The 21,302-nt window shown below is 41.8% G+C and overlaps 2 protein-coding genes across 2 annotated transcripts in view; one reads left to right on the top strand and one right to left on the bottom strand.

The window, feature by feature from the left end:
* Positions 1-430: 430 nt before the first annotated feature.
* nop16 (NOP16 nucleolar protein homolog (yeast)) lies at positions 431-3,479 on the bottom strand. The gene is made up of 5 exons (XM_014137980.2): positions 3,210-3,479; positions 1,830-1,938; positions 1,671-1,740; positions 1,237-1,343; positions 431-1,065 (listed from the first exon to the last, which is right to left on the bottom strand). The coding sequence occupies exons 1-5, from the start codon at positions 3,314-3,316 to the stop codon at positions 922-924; spliced, it is 537 nt and encodes a 178-aa protein (XP_013993455.1). The 5' UTR covers positions 3,317-3,479; the 3' UTR covers positions 431-921.
* A 4,868-nt stretch (positions 3,480-8,347) lies between these two features.
* LOC106568006 (G protein-coupled receptor kinase 6) overlaps positions 8,348-21,302 on the top strand; it is a 61,909-nt gene continuing 48,954 nt past the window's right edge. The window contains exons 1-2 of the mRNA XM_014137981.3: positions 8,348-8,576; positions 12,054-12,149. Coding sequence (XP_013993456.1) covers positions 8,525-8,576; positions 12,054-12,149 — 148 coding nt within the window. The 5' untranslated portion in view covers positions 8,348-8,524. The remainder of the gene's footprint in view (positions 8,577-12,053; positions 12,150-21,302) is intronic.

Genomic DNA, 21,302 nt, shown 5'->3' with positions numbered 1-21,302 from the left:
GTCGTGAAACAGTGCAGGTGTAGTACTGCTGGTAGTAGCAGTACTACCAGTAGAGCTGGTATGTCTATTTTCGAGCAAACGGAATGAGCTGCAGCTACGTTTGGCTACAGACCGACCATTAGTGGAATTCCCCGTGAGAGTGTAACGGTTAATGTGATTGATGTTAATTATTTGACTATGCTACCTGTATTTGACATTGTGTGGTTATTTCGCTGAACAGTAGATCATTTAATTTAATTTTTGGCAGTGAAACGAGGCTACTCAGGCGAGAAAAAAACATCACCCAAATGTATAGCCCCCTTGACTTTTTTGAAAATGTCAATCACATTTTTATTTTGCGTACCCCCCTTTGGGAATAGCCACCCTAGAGCATGTTCTTCATATTTCTTTGTTTTATTGTGTTGAGTTGTAATGCTTTTATATGCTGCTGTAAGGTTTCTCTCACTTTTATTTTTACACAGTGACGTTACATTTGCACAAGCTTGACAAATGACACTCCGCTTATACATCTTCAAAAAAAAGAAATATCCAAAGAGGAAAGTATTAATGAAACTTAAACATATGTTGACATCATTACAAAAGCAGTCTTAAAATGTTCTTACTGTTTATAATTTGTCTAACTGTATTTTGGGGAAACACACTAAAAGTATGAAAAAAAAAAAAGTATTTTATGCATGTTAAATCATGTCTGGTCTTTTTCTCAAATGTTTACAGTTCTTTAAAATCCCAACTCACCGTCAGTGTTCTAAATGAAGAAAGCTTGTGTTTCTGGGTGCACTTTGATCCCGTCTACTGTTCATCTTTGCCACAGTCACAGAATACTTGCGAGTCAGTTCTCCCAGACTGCCCCCCACTGATAAAGAAGAGTGGTTTCTCTCCCCCTTCAAATTGAAAGTCTTTGCCCACCACAGACAACCACAGTTATGTGGAAACTGCTTTCCCACCTTTGAGAGACTCCATGAAGGTGGTGTATTCCTCTGGATGGCAGCGTTTATACTGATCCACTTTCCTCCTGATCTGTGAGGGAGTGTCCTGGTAATAGTTCTTCTCATCTCTGGCCATAGCCTACAGAAAAAGAAAAAAATCTGGTCTCACAATGCCCATAAGAACATACAGTTCTTATTGCTATGACCCAAAAGGCAATATACTGCAACTACAGGAATACCAGCACAACCTTTGAAATACTTGACATCTCTGTACAGTAGTAGTGTGAAACTCCTCATCAGCTGTTCTTACCTTGTAGTTCTCGCTGTGTTCCCTGACCATGTACTGCACATACTCGATCAAGTCTGTGGATAAGGTCTTCGTGTCTTTCTCTGGGAGACTGGCCTCTGCCACCAGCTCTGTTGAAAATAAGAAGACATACATGAGTTCACATGAACAGATCTTCTGATCAAATGTAATAGGCGAAGCATTATATATGACTAGTCATATTACTGTCACAGGGAATGTGTATACAGTAGGTGTAACGGTCCTCTGTAGCTCAGTTGGTAGAGCATGCATGGCGCTTGCAACACCAGGATAGTGGGCAGGACCACCCCTATGTATTATGTATGCACGCATGACTTAGTCGCTACGGATAAAAGTGTCTGCTAAATGGCATATTAACATCCTGCTGGGGGAAGAACACAAACATTATGTATAACAAGAAAATATGATTGGTGCCTTACCATTGAGTACATATGGCTTCCTTACAAGTTTGGGAGTGGGATCATCTTCAGTTCTCCCCACAGCAGCAATCTGCAGACATATCAATTATAAGTGACTCAATTCAATTCACTAATTATTGAATGTATAGCATATTACCATGATGGACAGGATATACTCACGGTTGGTGTCTTAATTGGGAGAGCGCGGTTAGGGTCAAATGCCAGACCCATGTCTCGCAAGTTTCTTGCCACAGACTTCTTGTCACTCCAGGCATTTCGGATCTGAGGACTTGGAATGAACATTAATTTGTTACACAACTATAGCCATCTACCCATATGATTCTGATAAGTGGGTATAGTATTGTATGTCTGGAGAGTAGCCATCCTTTGCCTTTAACAGCTTTGCACATTCTTGGCATGAAGAAATTACACATATTTCCTGTTTTTTTTCTGCCTTCTCGCCATTAAATCTAGATGAGAAAATCAATGCCTTTGCAGCCTGAACAGAGAATATTTTGGGTACGAACCGGTCCACAGGAGTATTGGCGGCAGGTAGCCTAGCCGCCAGTAACCCAAAGGTGGCTGGTTCAAATACCCGAGCCGATAAGGTGAAAAATGTGTTGACGTGCCCTTGAGCTAGGCACTTAACCCCAATTTGCTCCAGGGGCGCTTTACTACTATGGTTGACCCTGTAGAACAACACATTTCACTGCACGCATCTGGTAGAAGTAACAAAACATTCCTGGCTGCATACAATGCGTTTGGTCAGTAAGATGAAGCCATCAATACCAGATCGCCATCTGCCGACCTTTGTGCTATCATTAAACAAAATTCCCCTATGATTATTTCATGGAACACTTTTATAACATAGTCCCAATGTGATATGGCCATGCTTTCCACTGCCTGTACACATCTAGCAGACTAAACTCAACGATTTATGATGGAGACTAGTGTGCGGGGAGTAGTTATTTAACTAGTTAAGAACAAATTATTATTTACAATGACGGCCTACCACGGCCAACCCCGAACGACGAAGGTTCAATTGTGCGTCGCCCTATGGGACTTCCAATCATGTGATTCACCCTAGATTCGAACCAGGGTCTGTAGTGACGCCTCTTGCACTGAGATGCAGTGCCTTAGACCCCTGCACCACTCGGGAGCCCACTCAGGAGTTCCGAATTCACATAAAATGACATTATCAAAATTGTATAATTGCGGGTGTTTAAATCAATCGTTTTTGATAACGTAATTTTATGTGACTTCGAGGTCCTGTCCGCCGACACTACTCGCCGCTCAACTCCATTGTAAATCGTGGAGTTTTGTTTAATCAGCTAAACCACTGCCGGACTAGCAAACTGCCATAAAACAAGAAAAATAGACTACATGCAATAATCCAAGTTATAACGATTCGCTAACTAGTAGTTACCTGTCTTGATAGTTTGCTTTGATTGCTAGCAAACCTAGCAAGCTAACGTTAACAGAAACAACCACACAGGATGGATGCGCTAACGTTAGCATTGCTAGCATCGTTTGTTTTTCCATCAACATTATTCGACTTACCACTCTATTCTCGGGGCTTCCCTTTTCTTAAACTGCTTTTTAAGTTTCTTTCTGTCTTTACTGTAGTCAAACGTGTTTCTTTTACTTTTCTTTTTGGCTTTAGGCATTGTTACTTTGCTTTAAAACGAGCTACCTTTTGATTCTGAACAACAACGCGTGGAATTGAGCATGAAGCAAGTGTGGACGCATGTGTTCTAATTCTTCTTCGATGGGGTTTAGCGGCGGTTGGCATACAATGTTAATGGTGCATTACCGCCACCAACTGGACGGGGTAATGAATAATAAAAAATAAAACACTTCCCGGGAAAGGGGGAAAACGACCTGCAAAAAAAAGTTAACTAAAGAAAATAAAAACATCATACTTCTTCAATCACAGTTCACTCCAAAATACATCCTCACACAGCCTCGGGGGCCTGTGATGGGGCTACATTCACAGACAGGATTTCTTGCACAGCCTCGGCTGTGAAATCACGAAGACCCCAAAAACCATCAGCGCATTCACAACGATTCCTATTTTGTTAGACTTCTTCTCCGCTTGTGCTGTACAGTTTATGAGCATTGCAATAAATACAAAGCCCACCTTTTCAGCATGTAGCATTTAACTATCTCTCGGTTGATGAGTAACCTTCACTGGTCGTGGTGGCTCTTACGTTACATTTTAGTCATTTAGTCAGAGCGACTTACAGTAGTGAACGCATACATTTTTTTTTGTACGGCCAGTACAAATCGAACCCACAATCGAACCCACAACCCTGGCGTTGCAAACACCATGCTCTACCAACTGAGCCACAGGGAAGGTTACTACGATTGATTCGTCCTCGTTCCTTCCAATTTTCTCACCGCCTCCAGATAGGCGACACGTTGGACACTCCTTATCGTTGCAGGGCACTCCAAGAATTCAGGCGCATGTTCACCTTCACAGTTGCAGCATCTCCCTTCATCTGGCATAACGATACTCGTCCCTTCTGCACAAATTTTAGAAACACTTAACACATGACCAAATATGTTACATTTATGACACTGAAGGGGCTTGTGCACAAAAGCTCTTACAGGGTATCTCATGAATCCTAACTTTATATGAGAAGGGAGAGACTTCATCAAAGAACAGTAGTATGAATGAAATGAACTTCTTTTCTCAGTCCACCGTACAGGCCTATAGACGTGCACCAACCACTCCATCGAGGTCTTCAGTTACATCCTCTGCCTTTATTTCTCGCGCCACCCGACACAATCCCCTTGATATGCGCCCTGCTACAAAAATCCATGCAGGAAACATTCCACTCCGATATTATTTTGTGTCTTAAAACACGCTTCTTCTGTCCCGCAGACACAAACATCAAAATAAGACTACTTCTTGTGACTCTCACCGACCCCACACTTTCTTACAACACATTCGGGCTCCCGAGTGGCGCTGCGGTTTTAGGCACTGCATCTCAGTGCTTGAGGTGTCACTACAGACACCCTAGTTCGATTTCAGGCTGTATAACAACCGACCGTGATTGGGAGTCCCATAGGGCGGCGCACAATTGGCCCAGCATCGTCCGGGTTCGGTCGGTGTAGGCCGTCATTGTAAATAAGAACTGACTTGCCTAGTTAAATAAAAATCTAGATTTTATTTTAGACGTTAAGCGGATTTCCCATGTAGCATTGATCCAACACCCTGACTCCGACCAAAAAATGGTCTAGTGGTTCCTATTTTCCAACATAGCTTGACTATTCTTGTTTCCCATTTTCTTCGCCACTGTAACCCACTCATTCTCACTTGCTGTACTATTAGCGTCACTCGACTCACTAGCAGTTTCAAACAAAACCTCAGTTTCCGCCATCTTCCATTCCCCACATCCGTTACATCCCTCCTCCTCTCTTCGGAGTTCGGACGCATGTGTTTGGTGTCACGTGGGTGGAATAAACGTCCCGTTACCTTTGACCTTTCTGTAGTAAAAAAAATAAGAAAGAAATATTACAGTAGTAGCAGACTAAATAAAAGTATCAAGATAATATTACTATCAAAATCGAATTTAAATCCATTCAATTATGGGCGATAATTTGATAACAGGGACGGTGTGACAATTACCTATTCTGCTTCTGGTGGTGCTGATCGTGCTGCTACTGGTGATGATGATGATTATGATGAATGATGAGGGATTCATTATGAAATACAATTATAGATTCATTTGCAAGTAATATAACCCAAGAGTTGTCATTCTTCATCAGTGCCAACACAAAGGTTCCAACCAACTAGCCTACTTGCTCAAACATAAAAAAACTGTACTTTTCCATCTGGGTTAATTTCAATTGATTGACAATGACACACATGGCAAGGACTTTTAGCAACGACTGGGTTGAAATTGGTTGTCTTTCTTATTTTCAGAATACATTTCTTAACAAATTAGAAAGGATGTACACAAGCATTGGAGAAGAGAGAGAGGAAGAGGAAAGAGAGAGAGTTCGCCACCTCTATGCAAAACCTATTCCAGGTGACAATAGCCTCAAAGATATGAACATCCAAGAGGATTTCTACATCTCATTCTGAGGACAAAAATAAAATGAGTCTTGTAGTGGTATCATTATTTTTTCTTCCTTGTCTTCTGGGGGACCATGGTAACCAGGTTGCCAGCATCAAACCTCATTCAGGGGTGTAAGGGCACACATATTGTACTGAGAAGGAGAGATCTCACTTTTTTGAACCATTGGATTAGTGTGTTCTCAGGAGCGTTGATTCGATTTCATACTCTCCAAATGGACTTTGGTATATGACTGTTTTCATTTCCTTCACCTTAATGGAGGATTCTGCTACTCTCAGAGGAGATGTCATGTCCATCATAACCCACACTCACTGAGACTGTAACAACTAGGTTACCAAAAGAGAGCTTTTCTTTGGACGTGAAAGAAAATTACTTTCAATTCCTTTTTTCTTTCTATCCATTCACACTTTTTTCAGCATAGACTACAATATCTAGTTTTATAAAGCATCTCAACCCGAGAGCCAATATGAGAAACAAGACCCAATGCTATTACACATCTATACATAGTTTATGCTATTACATTATCTATAAATGTGTTTCTTTATTTACATTTTTTGGTAACCATATTTTAATCTCAGAGAGACAAATAGTCTCTCTCGCCAGACTCCATGCATGACAAAAAAAGAGACATGCAATGATCAAGGGGGTGTTAAGCGGAGCAGCACAGGGGAACCCAAGAGCAGACTCAGACCAGGAAACAGGGATGAACGAACCAATATATTTATTGTAACACAGGGAGAGATGAAGTGCAGATCCAGGGAAGCTTGGATGAGTTGTAGGAAACCAGATGTGGAGGCTGAGGTTGGAGTGAGCTGGGTTGGGACAGGGTAAACAGGTCTGGAGGGGAATCCAAGGGAGTGAAGATGAGTTGAATCCAGAACAGGGTAGCAGGGTGATGAGATGTGGAACAGGAGACAGGAACCAGAGTCAGAGCAGCAAAACTGCAGCGAGAGGAGAAACAGTGTCACACAAGGAAATAGGCACAGCAGGATACAGGATCTTAAATAACAACAAATAGCTAGAAGCATGACTGACTGAACAGAGATTATAATCTGGCAGAGTGGAAGTGGCAGGACTGAGTATTTATAGAGGTCTTGATTATGGAACGGGTTGCAGCTGGTGGGGAACTGCTCTGACTCCAGCACACCTGTCTCCTGTCTCCAATACACAGAGAGAGTGAAAAAATGTTAGAAGAGGGAGAGGGAGAGAACTGGTGGAATGGCTGCAGGTCAATGAGACGCCGGATGTCCACTAGGGGGTGTAGCAGGAGTAGATGGGACAGGGGGGTCTTGTTAATGCAATGCCATGCCTCTAGATGTCCCTGTAACCAAGCAAAATATCTGTTTACTGTAGAATCCATTCTTCATGCTCATTTTCTTTGTTCAGACATTGCATTCAACTGAATGGTCATCAGGCAAAAAGTGTTATATTGCCTCCCCTAAAATGTGAATGGCAACATTGTGTTACTAGTTGGCAGTCATTTGAGACTATGCTGCATTCATAACCAAGTGGGGAAGTGGTAATTACCCGTTGTGAAGTCGTAAATACCAATTGGATGCATTCAAGTGATTTGAACTCGAAACGCTGATTGGCCAACAAGCTGCATCAACCCTAAACTAAATGTACAGTTATCATGCTTTTAAACAGATTATAGTGTAAAAGAAATGTATGTGCCTCCCAAGGGGTGCAGCGGTCTAAGGCACTGCATCGCAGTGCTAGAGGCATCACTGCAGATCTGGGTCGCAGCCGGCCGTGACCGGGAGACCCATGAGGCGGCGCACAATTGGCCCAGCATTGTCCGGGTTAGAGGAGGGTTTGGCTGGCTGGGATGTCTTTGTCCCATCGCGCTCTAGCGACTTCTTGTGGCGGGCCGGGCACATGCACGCTGACGCGGTTGCCAGTGTTTCCTCCGACACATTGGTGCAGGTGACTTCCGGGTTAAGCGAGCAGTGTGTCAAGAAGCAGTGCGGGTTGGTGGGGTTGTGTTTCGGAGGACACATGGCTCTCGACCTTCGCCTCTCCTGAGTCAGTACGGGAGTTGCAGCAATGGGACAAGACTGTAACTACCAATTGGATATCACGAAATTGGGGGGAAAGTACACACAAAAAACAGAATAAAAAAATAATTTGTTATTAGATTGCTTTTCATAAATAATGTTTTGTGTTACATTTAACTGCGACAAATAAAAATCATTTTCTTAAGAACTAGATGACATGAGTACTGTAGTCAAGAGTAATGTTTTGTTAGGTCATTTAGGTCATTTCCTTAGTAGGTGACGTCAGAGGTCAGGATGTGGTGGAAGTCGAAGCTCAGGAATGATTGAAGAGTTTCCCACTTGTAATTATGATTTGGAGGGGCGTTCATTTGTATGGTTCCCAGTCATATGTGGTAAATACCACCGTCCCACTTGGTTATGAATGCCGCATTGGTTTGCGCTGCTTACGTCATGTGTTGAATAACTGAATATGAATATGAATATTTGATCAACGTTTGGTATTAAATGGGCGTGGTTATGTCACAAGAGCCCAATGAAAAAAATACAACTATTTACACTGTCAGAATACACCAATAGTTCACGTGTGGGCGGGGTCCAGTGGTAAACACAAAATAGTCCCAGTTGGAATCGACGCATTTTGACGCTTCGGGGGTGGAGGTACTACCGGGAGCGAACGACGGAGCGGAGAGTCATTCAGGGTTAAAATATTCCGCCTTGGGGGGTGGGGGAGGACATACTTCACTGCCAACCCGGTGACAAGGTTGGGTCTGCGGTGCCTGCAACCCAGGAAAACATGGAGCTCGAGAATATCGTGGCCAACACAGTCCTGTTGAAAGCAAGAGAAGGTAAGAGACGTCGAAGGGCAGGAACGGGTGACAAGATTGACAGCTCCTCTCTCTGCACCGCCAGAACCAACTCAGAATCCGGGGATTCCCCCAGGAAGTCCAGGCCATAGAGATAGGCGCTGGATGATTGCTGCCCCTCTTTATTATTTGCAAATCCTCTGAAGCGTTAAGATAAATATTAACATCCCATATGCTCGCTGTGGCCTTCGTCACACAATATTTATCCGAGTTTAACCTTGGACAGTGGTAGGCTACAGAAAAGATGCGAGTGTCAATCTGACTGCGCGAGACGTTTGATTCCCCTTATTCTGCTTTATACACTACAGCGTCCTTCGGTATTTTTTTTTAAACAGGATGTTGAACAGAATACCATATTCAATGAGAATAAGAAGAGCAACACTCATCACTCATGCCAGTACACATGCATTTGTGGACCTCTTTTTGGCAATGACAGCGAATGTCAGTGCGCTCCATGGTTGCAATAATATTGTAGTGGTGTTGACAAGGGTGTCAACATTGTCAATTTGTGAAACGACAACAAAGATTATGACTGAATAAGCAGCACTATAGGCTCTAGCATACTATCTGTGGCAGGTACTGTAACAGGCAGAATGCACATTTTGATTAACTGTATAATGTGTCCAAATTGCAACAATGTATATCAATTTACCACCCAATCACAGATTATCTGCAAAAGTAAGACATTGATGTATCTATTTGTTGTACATCTTTCCTACTAAATGAATTAGTGCAAACACAATAAACAAATATCTTGTTTTAGAACTAAGGAATGTTTTTCCTTCAAACTATTTACAGAATCATTCTGTTCACAGGGTGGTTGACCCCAATCTCATGAACCTCACTCTGGCTGTATCTGTCTCATTGCACAGCCTTCTAGCAGATCTGACAGTAGTGGATATATAAAGTAGAATAGAAACGAAAATAATAATTTCCCCCAGATCGAACATCAGTATCATCATTGAATAACATCATACTGATCTGTAAATGTGTATATTTCCAATCAATCAGTTTTTCCTTAGTTAAATGTTTTATAATGGCGAAAAAAAATTAACGATTGTACTGTGGTAGTCTATAGCAAAACACAGGGTTCAAAATGTTATTGTCCTCTGGTAGGATCAATAATGAACCACTGTGCTGGCTCTGTCTACTGTGCTGGCTCTGTTTGATGGAGGAGAAGTATTGAATCAGCCATAGACATTACACAGACTTCTGTTGTCATGTCGCCTCTCTCTGGTCAGGTTGTATGAAATTGAAATCTACATTCAATGCCACTGTGTAGTGTTATTATAGTTGGGTATAGTACACCTCAACCCTAAATTCTACTTAAAATCTCTTCAGATTGCAAGTCTTATTTCAGCCATCAGGGACTAAAGAGGGTGTGTTTTGCAGCAGAATGTAAAAAGATGAATCAATTCATTCTAAATGATAAAAGTAGTTATCTGAGAGACCGAGCCCTACTCAGTAGCCAAGTGAAGTGGTATGATCAACTCCACAAGGAGAATAACACTAGTTATTACTGCAAACCAACCATGTTGTATCTGCTACACCCCAATATGGTGCTCTAATAGAAGCACCTCTACTTTATTTCCACTCTTGTTGTTTATGGTGGTGGTAATAACACTGCATAATAGTAATAAAGTAGTTAATAATAGCTTAATACTTTCGGTCACAGACAACAGTATAAATGGAAAAGGGCAGTAGAGTGAAAGAGTAAGAGTCTCTGATTTGCAATATTATTTCCATACTGTTTGTCTGTCTTTGAATTTGCACTAATGCAGGATGTGAATAGGTCTGATCTCATTCTTTCAACACCAGTGAGTATATCTCCTTCAAACAATACTGGGTTAGTGATAATATACTGTACACTGTCATTTGTCATTCTTGTACATCTATTTGCCAGGCATAAACAATGTACTCAGCGTGTTATTTGCATCCTGTCACTTCCCATTGTGATAAAACATTGTTAGCCACACATAATGTCAATATGTTCTCTGCCAACTACTATTTGAATAGCAAATGTTACTTTGCATGGCATCCAGTTCCTCCTCGTGCCCCTTATAGAGTTGGTTTCACCACCCAACCAAGATGGGAAACTTTACATCATAGGTAGCAGGCATATTCTGCATGCCAGTTTGTTGTCATACTGTAGCTACCCTTGACCAATGTCAGATTGGGCGAGGATGTTTGGATAGTTGGTGTCCTTTATTTGCACTGGTGAAAGTTAAAGCAGGATAATGGTCAGCTGTGCAAAGCCTTGTTTTGAATCTGGGTTCTGATGATTTTTTTTGAAGGTGCACTCCCATTACCATAGGGCAACAAGTTAACCCCTAGCTTTTTAACTGGCACTTAATTGAAACGAAGATGAGGAACTGACTTAATTTTCTCTCCTTATGTTCTTTGTCTGCGGGACAGACGTTAACAAGTTCCTCATTGCTGCCCTGAGTCCATGTATGCTAGCTAGGCTACATATCACTACACTAAACCCTCCCTCCCCATTCCCTTCCTCTGCCTTCCTCTACCACTAAAGACAAACGGCCTCAACCCTCCTGCCTCAGTGTGTACTGTAGGCTCCAGTTTACACACACACACAGTCAGCCCTGTGACCTTTCCCTGGACGGCATGTTGACAAGCCAGCTTTTCTAATAAGGAGGGAGCAGCAGGGCCTCCCACCTGGACCAGCCATTCTGCCTGCTCGCTGTGTGTGAATGCTGCAGCGTGTGACGTGGGTCTCACAGACGTCAGGCCAGCAGGTCATTCTCATGGCATTGACATGATTCTTTTCCTGAAGCCACTCCAGGACGCCTGCAGTCCATAGGCCTGTGGGAGGGAAGGTGGTGGGAGGGAAGGGAATAGTGGAGCCTTAGGCTGGGCAGTCTCCCTTGAGGAAAACAGAAATGGAGGAAAACAGAAAAAGTTCACTCTCTTTCCAGTAACCTTTGTGGAGTTGCGCAAAGTTGTACTTTTATGTCGTACTGTTTTCTATCATGTATTGGAAGATTGGCATCTGGATTCTGTAGTCCCCCTGGCTCTTTCAGACCCCATGACCTTGGCGTGGGTCAGGGTCTCACCAGTCACCATTCAAGGTCAATGTTTGTGTCAAGACCTTAAAGAAATTCAAAAGCTATAGGCTATTTGTTAACATTGTGGTTGGGTACTACTAACCCTTTCTCATAGAAAAAGCATACTTACTTTATTACTGTCTATGTCAACAATGGAGCACTGTCTTCTTGAAACACACTCCAGAACATCTATTATTTTAATCACCCTGACCCTCCTCTTTATCTTGGCCAATGTACAACAGCAGCTTTGTTCTGAGTGTTTTTAGGAGAGCTGTATGTATTTTATGGGTTGCTCAAGTCTTAGTCTACTTACTGTATGTATCAGGTATTATTGTAGTGTTTCCCCATGTGTTAAATGTTCCCTTTATTTGATTAATCAACCACTGTTCTTTTGCAGGAGGTGGTGGAAACAGAAAAGGAAAGAGCAAGAAATGGAAACAGATGCTTCAGTTCCCCCACATCAGCCTGTGTGAGGAGCTCCGGCAAACTACAGGTACGCTACCTCTCCTCTGCCCGCTAGCTCACCGCAAGCTCATGACTAGATATACTATATGTCCAAAAGTATGTGGACACTTGCTTGTCGAACATCTCATTCCAAAATCATGGGCATTAATATGGAGTTGGTACCTCTTTGCTTCTATAACAACCTCCACTCTTCTGGGAAGGCTTTCCACTAGATGTTGGAACATTGCTGCGGGGACTTGCGTCCGTTCAGCCACAAGAGCATTCCGAAGTTGGAAGCACAGAATGGTCTAGAATGTCATTGTATGCTGTAGCGTTAACATTTCCCTTCACTAGAACTAAAGGGCCTAGCCCGAACCATGAAAAACTTCCCCAGACCATTATTTCTCCTCCACCAAACTTTACAGTTAGCACTAAACATTGGGCAGGTAGCGTTCTCCTGGCATCCGCCAAACCCACATTAGTCCGTCAGACTGCCAGACGGTGAAGCGTGATTCATCATTCCGGAGAACCTATTTCCACTGCTGCAGAGTCCAATGGCGGCAAGCTTTACACCACTCCAGCCGCCGCTTGGCATTGCGCATGATGATCTTAGGTTTGTGTGCGGCTGCTCGGCCATGGAAACCCATTTCATGACGCTCCCGACGAACAGTTCTTGTGCTGACATTGCTTCCAGAGGCATTTTGGAACCTGGTAGTGAGTGTTGTGACTGAGGACAAATAATTTTTTACACGCTACGCGCTTCAGTACTCGGCAGTCCCATTCTGTGAGCTTGTGTGGCCTACCACTTCGCGGATGAGCTGTTGTTGCTCCTAGACGTTTCCACCTCACAATAACAGCACTTACAGTTGACCAGGGTAGAAATTTGACTAACTGACTTGTTGGAAAGGTGGCAGCCTATGACAGTGCCACGTTGAACGTCACTGAGCTCTTCAGTAAGGCCATTCTACTGCCAATGTTTGACTATGGAGATTGCATGGCTGTGTGTTCCATTTCTTTACACCTGTCATCAACGGGTGTGGCTGAAATGGCCAAATCCACTATTTGAAGGGGTGTCCACATACTTTTGTACGTATAGTGTACCATGGTAGTAAAAGTCTGAACAAAAACACAAGATGGGAGAACCTGCACTCCACACTCAAGAGGTGAAAATTCACACAAAACCATAACTAGACACTGAGATTCTTTATAAAATGCAATTCAATGTGAAGTTCACTGTGGTGTGGTCTGACAGAAGTCAAGGTGGGGTTGGTGGTGACAGACTGTGTTATGTTATGATGATGATGGCAGTTGACCATACTGTGCTTTCAATGGTGGAGGAAATCCCCACCCCATCCTCTCAAGACAAGAAGCATATATAATTTAGTACAGTTGGAATGCAGGTCTGTATAATATGCATCAGTTATCTTATTGTCTAATCAGGAGTCATTATTCTGTCATCCCATTATTTCCTTAGGAAGTACATTAGTTATTGTCAATTTTGTGCACAAAGCAACATGTATTGGCTTTGTGTTTTTTGGCAGTTGTGGCTGGTGCTGCTGGTGGTAGTCAGGAGTTGTTGAACATGGAGTCACACCAATGCGGATCAGCTCACTGCATGGTCTTTTGTAATCATGGGGCTTGCATTGCATCCTGTGGAACACGTGAATGATGAAGATAGGCTGCTGTGGTAACTTCTGTTTTTCTCAATCTTTCCCGATGATTTAGAGGCATTGTCGGCTGTTTCTCTACAGCGGCACAGAGAGGGTTTATAAATCCCTCTCATCCATCACTCTCTCAGATGGATGAGTTTGGGATTAGGGCTGTGATGGTCATGGAATTTTGGATGATGGTTATTGGCCAGCCAAATGACCGCAATCTCCATAATTTAAGACGTACATTTTCTCCTCTCCTCTGCTCCTGACTTCATGTGCTGCCATAGAAATAGAATGAATAGAACGGGCGTCCCCATTCAAGTCAATGAGGGCATAATGGGTGGACTGTACCCATTGGAGCAAAGCAGGAAGTAAAAGCAGGAAGTGTACCCATCAATATGCGCTGTGATTTGTTGATTCAACTCAACTGACATTACAGAAATATATTCCATTGCATGAGCCACATCAGTTAAAGCTTAAAGCTTTTGCTTTCGGTTTTGTACAGCAGCTTCAAACAGCTGAAAATACTATATTTTTGGTTATGGAAAAGGTATTTCACAGCAGTTTAGATGGTACAATGAATCTCTACACTATACTTGCTTGTTTTGTCACATAAACTGAAATTAAGCAAACTATTAGAATTTTAGCAACCAGGAAATAGTTCATCTTTAAAATCATTTGAATGAACATTCTATATTACCATGAAAATGATTGCATCACAATACCAGTAAGCCATTGCGACGGTACCCATGAGTATACCAGTCAAATTGCCTGGGTTAGAGGTCCGTTCTATTCATTTTATGTGACTCAACCACATGAATGCCCTGCCATCCTGTCTTCAGTCAGCTGTTCGTGACAGTTATTTTATTTTCATGACCGTCTTCATCCATAACCAACTGTTACACGGTAACTGTACCAGCCCTATTTGGGATGTTTATGAAATGAATCCTGTTTACGCTGTAAATGCTGAGTGCATTTTATCATTGACTTCAGCCATGAAGCAGAGGCAGACATACTGTATTCGTGCTTCAATTGTACCACAGAGGAAACTGCGGCCTTGGCAGAAAGAGGAAGCTGACTCGCATGTATACTTGAATTCACTCTGCCGTTTTAAAAAGAAAATGGTGACACAAATGTTTATAGGTCACTGGTTTGGAACACAAAGTAGGCACAGAACACACACACACACAGTTTTACTGTGAGATTTCACTCACGATAATTGAAGTTTCGTACAATAAGTAGACGTTAGAACTGTCAAAATAGGTTTGTGTTGTGTATTTGAGTGCATGTTCTGCAGCAGTTTGAAGAGTGTGTTTTGTATTAAACTAATACAATCTAAACTAAGGAAACAAAGGTGGGTCGTTCCTCTAAAACGAGTGCCTCAATTAGAAATTGTGCACCAATATTGAATTTTAAAAGCCAGTTATATTCAATGAAGTTCCCTTTTATAAACCACATGGTCTGCATTTACACAGGCAGCCCAATTCTGATCTTTTGCCCCATTAGTGGCAAAACATCTGATCTGTTTGGAAAAATACCAATTAGAGACAAAATATCAGAATTGGGTTGCCTGTAGAGGTGTGAACATTTACATGTTTAAACGAAATTGGGATCCTGAAAGCTGCAATATGGAACTTTTTGGATGACCCAACCAAATGATCATAGAAATGTAAGTTATAGATCTGTCATTCTCATTGAAAGCAAGTCTAAGAAACAGTAGATCTGTTCTATGTGCGCTATTTATATGCTTCAAACAGCTGAAAATACAATACTTTTGGTTATGGAAAATATATATCACAGCGGTTTAGATGGTACAATGATTTTCTACACTATACTTGCATGTTTTGTCACAAACTGGCGAACTAGTCGAATTTTAGCAACAAGGAAATGGAGGAGTGATTTCTGCATAGTGGATCTTTAACGTTAAGAAAAATCCCTAACTGGAAAACATTATATTTTTATATTCTGAAAGTGGGTGAATTTCCGCAACAACTAAAGCCTTGTTCACATTGGCAGTTTGAAGTGACTGAAATTCAATTTATCTGCATATCTGATTCGAATTTGTTCTTTTTTCTGCAGTCTGAACAGCCAAAAAGCACATGGAATCAGATATCTCAAACCACCTTCATAGGTGTTTTGAAGTCAGAATAAAATCTGATTCCTGGCCATGTGACTTCCCTGACTGGTCAAATCTGATTTATTTGCCCTGAAGTGGTTTTTAGATTGTTAATCATTTTGTTGCTTGCTAGCTACTCTGTTGACAGTTTGACAAGAACATGTGGTAGGTAGCAAACTAGCTTGTTGTTAATTGTTTACAAACCAATTAGTGAATGTGTTAGAAAGCTAAACAGCTACCTAGCTAGGTAGGTGACAGCTGTGCCTAGCCAAAAAGGACTCGCTTTGAAAGTTGGATCATGTTATCCTTTGAGGCTTTTAAAAGTGTTCTTACCCTATGATTTTGACCATTCAAAGCAGCTTGGAATAGTCCATGGCAGGCATTGTTGTCACCTTAGCTTGCTAAATAACTTCTGAGTGATAGAAAGCAAGCGCCACGACCAATCATCCTACACCAGGGTTCCCCAACTGGGATGCTGGCCTTCTAGGCAGAGTTCCTCTCTGTCCAGTGTCTGTTATTTTGCCCATCTTAATCTTTTCTTTTTATTGGCCAGTCTGAGATATGACTTTTTCTTTGCAACTCTGCCTAGAAGGCTAGCATCCCAGAGTCGCCTCTTCTGTGAAGGGAGTAGTACACAGCGTTGTCCGAGATCTTCAGTTTCTTGGCAATTTCTCAGATGGAATAGCCTTCATTTCTCAGAACAAGAATAGACTGACGAGTTTCATAAGAAAGTTCTTTGTTTCTGGCCATTTTGAGCCTGTAATCGAACCCACAAATGCCGATGCTCCAGATACTCAACTAGTCTTAAGGCCAGTTTTATTGCTTCTTTAATTAGCACAACTGTTTTCAGCTGTGCTAACATAATTGCAAAAGGGTTTTCTAATGATCAATTAGCCTTTTAAAATGATCAACTTGGCTAAGCTAACACGACGTGCCATTGGAACACATTTTTACATTTACATTTTAGTCATTTAGCAGACGCTCTTATCCAGAGCGACTTACAGTAGTGAATGCATACATTTCATACATTTTTTCCCCGTACTGGTCCCCCGTGAGAAACGAACCCACAACCCTGGCGTTGCAAACACCATGCTCTACCAACTGAGCCACAGGAGTGATGGTTGCTGATAATGGGTCTCTGTATGCCTATGTAGATATTCCATTAAAACAATCAGCCGTTTCCAGCTACAATAGTCATTTACAACATTAACAATGTCTACACTATTTTTGATCAATTTGATGTTATTTTAAACGCACACACACACACAAACACACACAGTGGGCTCCATAATTACTGGCACCCCTGACTGGCAATGCACAAACAATACTTAAACAATATAATTATAGAGAGAAACTCAAAATACCAACGTGAGAAATACTGTACTTTATTAATGTTACAATGGAACCAACCAAAATCATACAATTATTTAATACAAAATACATTTCACCAAAATCAAGGTTTCATAATTATTGGCACTCCTCATTTAGTACTTAGTGCAAACACCTCTGGTAATGATAACAGCATGGAGGCTTTTCCTGTAATGTTTGACAAGGTTAAGGAACACATTTGGAGGGATTTTGGACCTTTCCTCTATGCAGATCCTTTCAAGATCCTTCACATTCTTGGGTTTGCGCTTATCAACTGCCCTCTTCAACTCAGCCCACAGGTTTTTGATTGAATTGAGGTCCGGCTACTGAGATGGCCATGGCAGAACATTGATTTTGTTTTCACAGAACCATTTCTGTGTGGATCTTGAGGTATGTTTTGGGTCATTGTCTTGTTGGAAAGTCCACCTATGGCCAAGTCCCAGACTTCTGGCAGAGGCAACCAGATTGTCAGCCAAAATTGCCTGATACTTAGTGGAATTCATTATGCCATCAATCTTTACTAGTGCCCCTGGACCTCTGGAATTAAAACAGCCCCAAAACATCACTGACCCACCACCATATTTAACAGTGGGTATGAGGTGCCTCTCCTTGTCTGCATCTCTGTTTTGACGCCAAACATGCCGATGCTGTATCTGACAAATGTTGGTTTCATCTGACCAGAGCGCCTTCTTCTCTCACCATCCTCCTCCCTATCCTGGGGGGCAAAATGCATTTGCGTCCTCTACCCGTCAGGTTTTCAACTGTTCCATATCTTTAGAATTTTTTCATAATTGCCCTGACAGTGCTCAGTGGTATATGCAATTGTTTGTGGATCTTCTTGTTGTCATTACCAGATTTATGAAGGTCTATGACCATCTGTCTCTTTTGAACTGCCAGTTCTTTTGTTTTCTTCATGGTGTTGGATGACAAAGGGATATTGCATGCGTGTTACCTCATGTTTATACCCTATGAAACATGAAGTGATGTAATGGCTCAATATAGTTCCATAAGACTTAGATGAAAAACTTAAATAAGGGGAATTTAATTCCTGGTTTAATTTTGGTAGATGTTATCTACAATAATCTTTAAGGGTGCCATTAATTGTGAAACCTTGATTTGGAGGACATTGATTTTTTAATTAAATCAATAAATTATTTTGGTGAGTTCCATTTGAAATATTAATAAAGTACAGTATTTCTCACATGTTGTTATTTTGGGTTTCTCTATAATTATATTGTTTATATTTTAAGTACTGTTGTATTGTGCATTGCCAGTCAGGGGTGCCAGTAATTTTGGAGCCCACTGTGTGTATAACACATGGAATCATGTAGTAACCAAAAAAGTGTTAAACAAATCAAAATAGATTTTATATTTTATATTCTTCAAATTAGCTACCCTTTGCCTTAATGATAGCTTTGCACACTCTTGGCATTCTCTCAACCAGCTTCACCTGGAATGCTTTTCCAACAGTAGGAGTTCCCACATATGCTGAGCACTTGTTGCCTGCTTTTCCTTCACTCTGCGGTCCAACTCATCCCAAACCATCTCAATTGGGTTGAGGTTGAGTGATTGTGGAGGCCATGTCATCTGATGCAGCACTCCATTACTCTCCTTCTTGGTCTAATAGCACTTACACAGCCTGGAGGCGTGTTGGGTCATTGTCCTGTTGAAAAACAAATGATAGTCCCACTAAGCGCAAACCAGATGGGATGGCATGCTGGTTAAGTGTGCCTTGAATTCTAAATAAATCACAGACAGTGTCACCAGCAAAGCAACCCCACACCATCACACCTCCTCCATGCTTCACGGTGGGAACCACACATGCAGAGATCATCTGTTCACCTACTCTGCATCTCACAAAGACACGGCGGTTGGAACCAAAAATTTGGACTCATCAGACCAAAAGACAGATTTCCACCGGTCTAATATCCATTGCTCGTGTTTCTTGGCCTAAGCAAGTCTCTTTTTATTGGTGTCCTTTAGTAGTCGTTTCTTTGTAGCAATTCGACCATGAAGGCCTGATTCATGCAGTCTCCTCTGAAAAGTTGATGTTCCAGGTGTGTCTGTTACTTGAGCGCTATGAAGCCTTTATTTGGGCAGCAATTTCTGAGGCTGGTAACTCTCTAATGGACTTATCCTCTGCAGCAGAGGTAACTCTGGGTCTTCCTTTCCTGTGGTGGTCCTCATAAGAGCCAGTTTCGTCATAGCGCTTGATGGTTTTTGCGACTGCACATTAATAAACTTTCAAAGTTCTTTAAATGTACCGTATTGACTGACCTTCATGTCTTAAAGTAATGATGGACTGTTGTTTCTCTTTGCTTGTTTGAGCTGTTCTTGCCATAATATGGACTTGGTCTTTTACCAAACAGGGCTATCTTCTGTATACCACCGCTCCCTTGTCACAACACAACTGATTGTCTCAAACGCCTTAAGGGAATAAATTCCACAAATGAACTTTTAACAAGGCACACCTGTTTATTTAAATGCATTCCAGGTGACTACCTCATGAAGCTGGTTGAGAGAATTCCAAGAGTGTGCAAGGCTGTCATCAAGACAAAAGGTGGCTACTTTGAAGTAACTCAAATATAAAATATGATGGTCATTATGGCCAAACTGTTCTATTTGTTTCATCAGACCAGAGGACATTTCTACAAAAAGTATGATCTTTGTCCCCATGTGCAGTTGCAAACTGTAGTCAGGCTTTTTTATGGAAGTTTTGGAGCAGTGGCTTCTTCCTTGCTGAGCGGCCTTTTAGCTTATGTCGATGTTGGACTCGTTTTACTGTGGATATAGATACTTTTGTACCTGTTTCCTCCAGCATCTTCATAAGGTCTTTTGCTGCTGTTCTGGGATTGATTTTGCACTTTTCGCACCATGTACGTTCATGTCTAGGAGACAGAATGCGTCTCCTTCCTGAGCAGTATGATGGCTGCGTGGTCCCATGGTGTTTATACTTGCGTACTATTGTTTGTACAGATGAACGTGTACCTTCAGGCATTTGGAAATTGCTCCCAAGGATGAACCAGACTTGTGGTGGTCTACATTTTTTTTTCCTGAGGTCTTGGCTGATTTCTTTTGATTTTTCCCATGATGTCAAGGAAAGAGGCACTGAGTTTGAAGATAGACCTTGAAATACATCCAAATACATAACTCAGATTATGTTAATTAGCCTATGAGAAGCTTCTAAAGCCATGACATCATTTTCTGGAATGTTTCAAGCTGTTTAAAGGCACAGTCAACTTAGTGTATGTAAACTTCTGACCCACTGGAATTGTGATACAATGAGTTATAAGTGAAATAATCTGTCTGTAAACAATTGTTGGAAAAATGACTTGTGTCATGCACAAAGTAGATGTCCTAAACGACTTGCCAAAACTATAGTTTTTAACAAGAAATTTGTTGAATGGTTCAAAAACGAGTTTTAATGACTCCAACCTAAGTGTATGTGAACTTCCGACTTCGTGTGTGTGTGTGTGTGTGTGTGTGTGTGTGTGTGTGTGTGTGTGTGTGTGTGTGTGTGTGGGGGATTAGTGGAAGATCAAAGCCCAACTTTTAGGATGAGATGGCTGTTTTCAAGGGTGTCAGTACAGTCGATGGCCTACACCCAGTTTGGAGCAGTTTGTTACAACACCACGTTGACACCATTCACTCATTGCAAAATCTCACTACGCTTCCTGTCCATCAAAGTGTCATGAAACTAGGGGCAAACAGTTGTATTGTGGTTCCTGTTCCTAGTTCTTACCCATCTTGTCTGTAAGGGCAGCACGATTTTATGGATTTGATTCAGGGTCACACAGTTGTTGTTGGAGTAGTGGGTGGTGGACAAAGAAATAACCTTAATAAGGGATTGTTTAAATGGAATCATATGATTGCCTAATCGTCATGATTTATCTCCATAATACATTAGATTAGGTTGAGATGCATCCACTGGGCTGAGGCTCCATCTGGCCAAGGGCCTTCTGGGTTATGACTCCAGCTCCCATGGTGGCGTTCCATACATACAATAGACACATTGATTGTTCCCTGATCATTCAAATGTTTTATTGTCCCCTGAGGTTATGAACGA

Source organism: Salmo salar, chromosome 13 (assembly GCF_965601325.2).
Source record: "Salmo salar chromosome 13, fSalSal1, whole genome shotgun sequence".
NCBI lineage: Eukaryota > Metazoa > Chordata > Actinopteri > Salmoniformes > Salmonidae > Salmo > Salmo salar.
This window is presented reverse-complemented; position numbering and strand designations above follow the sequence as displayed.

Coding starts and splice junctions, on each gene's coding strand:
- nop16 (XM_014137980.2), bottom strand. CDS start 3,316: ATGCCTAAAGCCAAAAAGAAAAGTAAAAGAAACACGTTTGACTACAGT. Junction 1,344..1,670: donor GAAGCCATATGTACTCAATG/GTAAGGCACCAA, acceptor TATTTTCAACAG/AGCTGGTGGCAGAGGCCAGT. Junction 1,066..1,236: donor AACACAGCGAGAACTACAAG/GTAAGAACAGCT, acceptor CTTTTTCTGTAG/GCTATGGCCAGAGATGAGAA.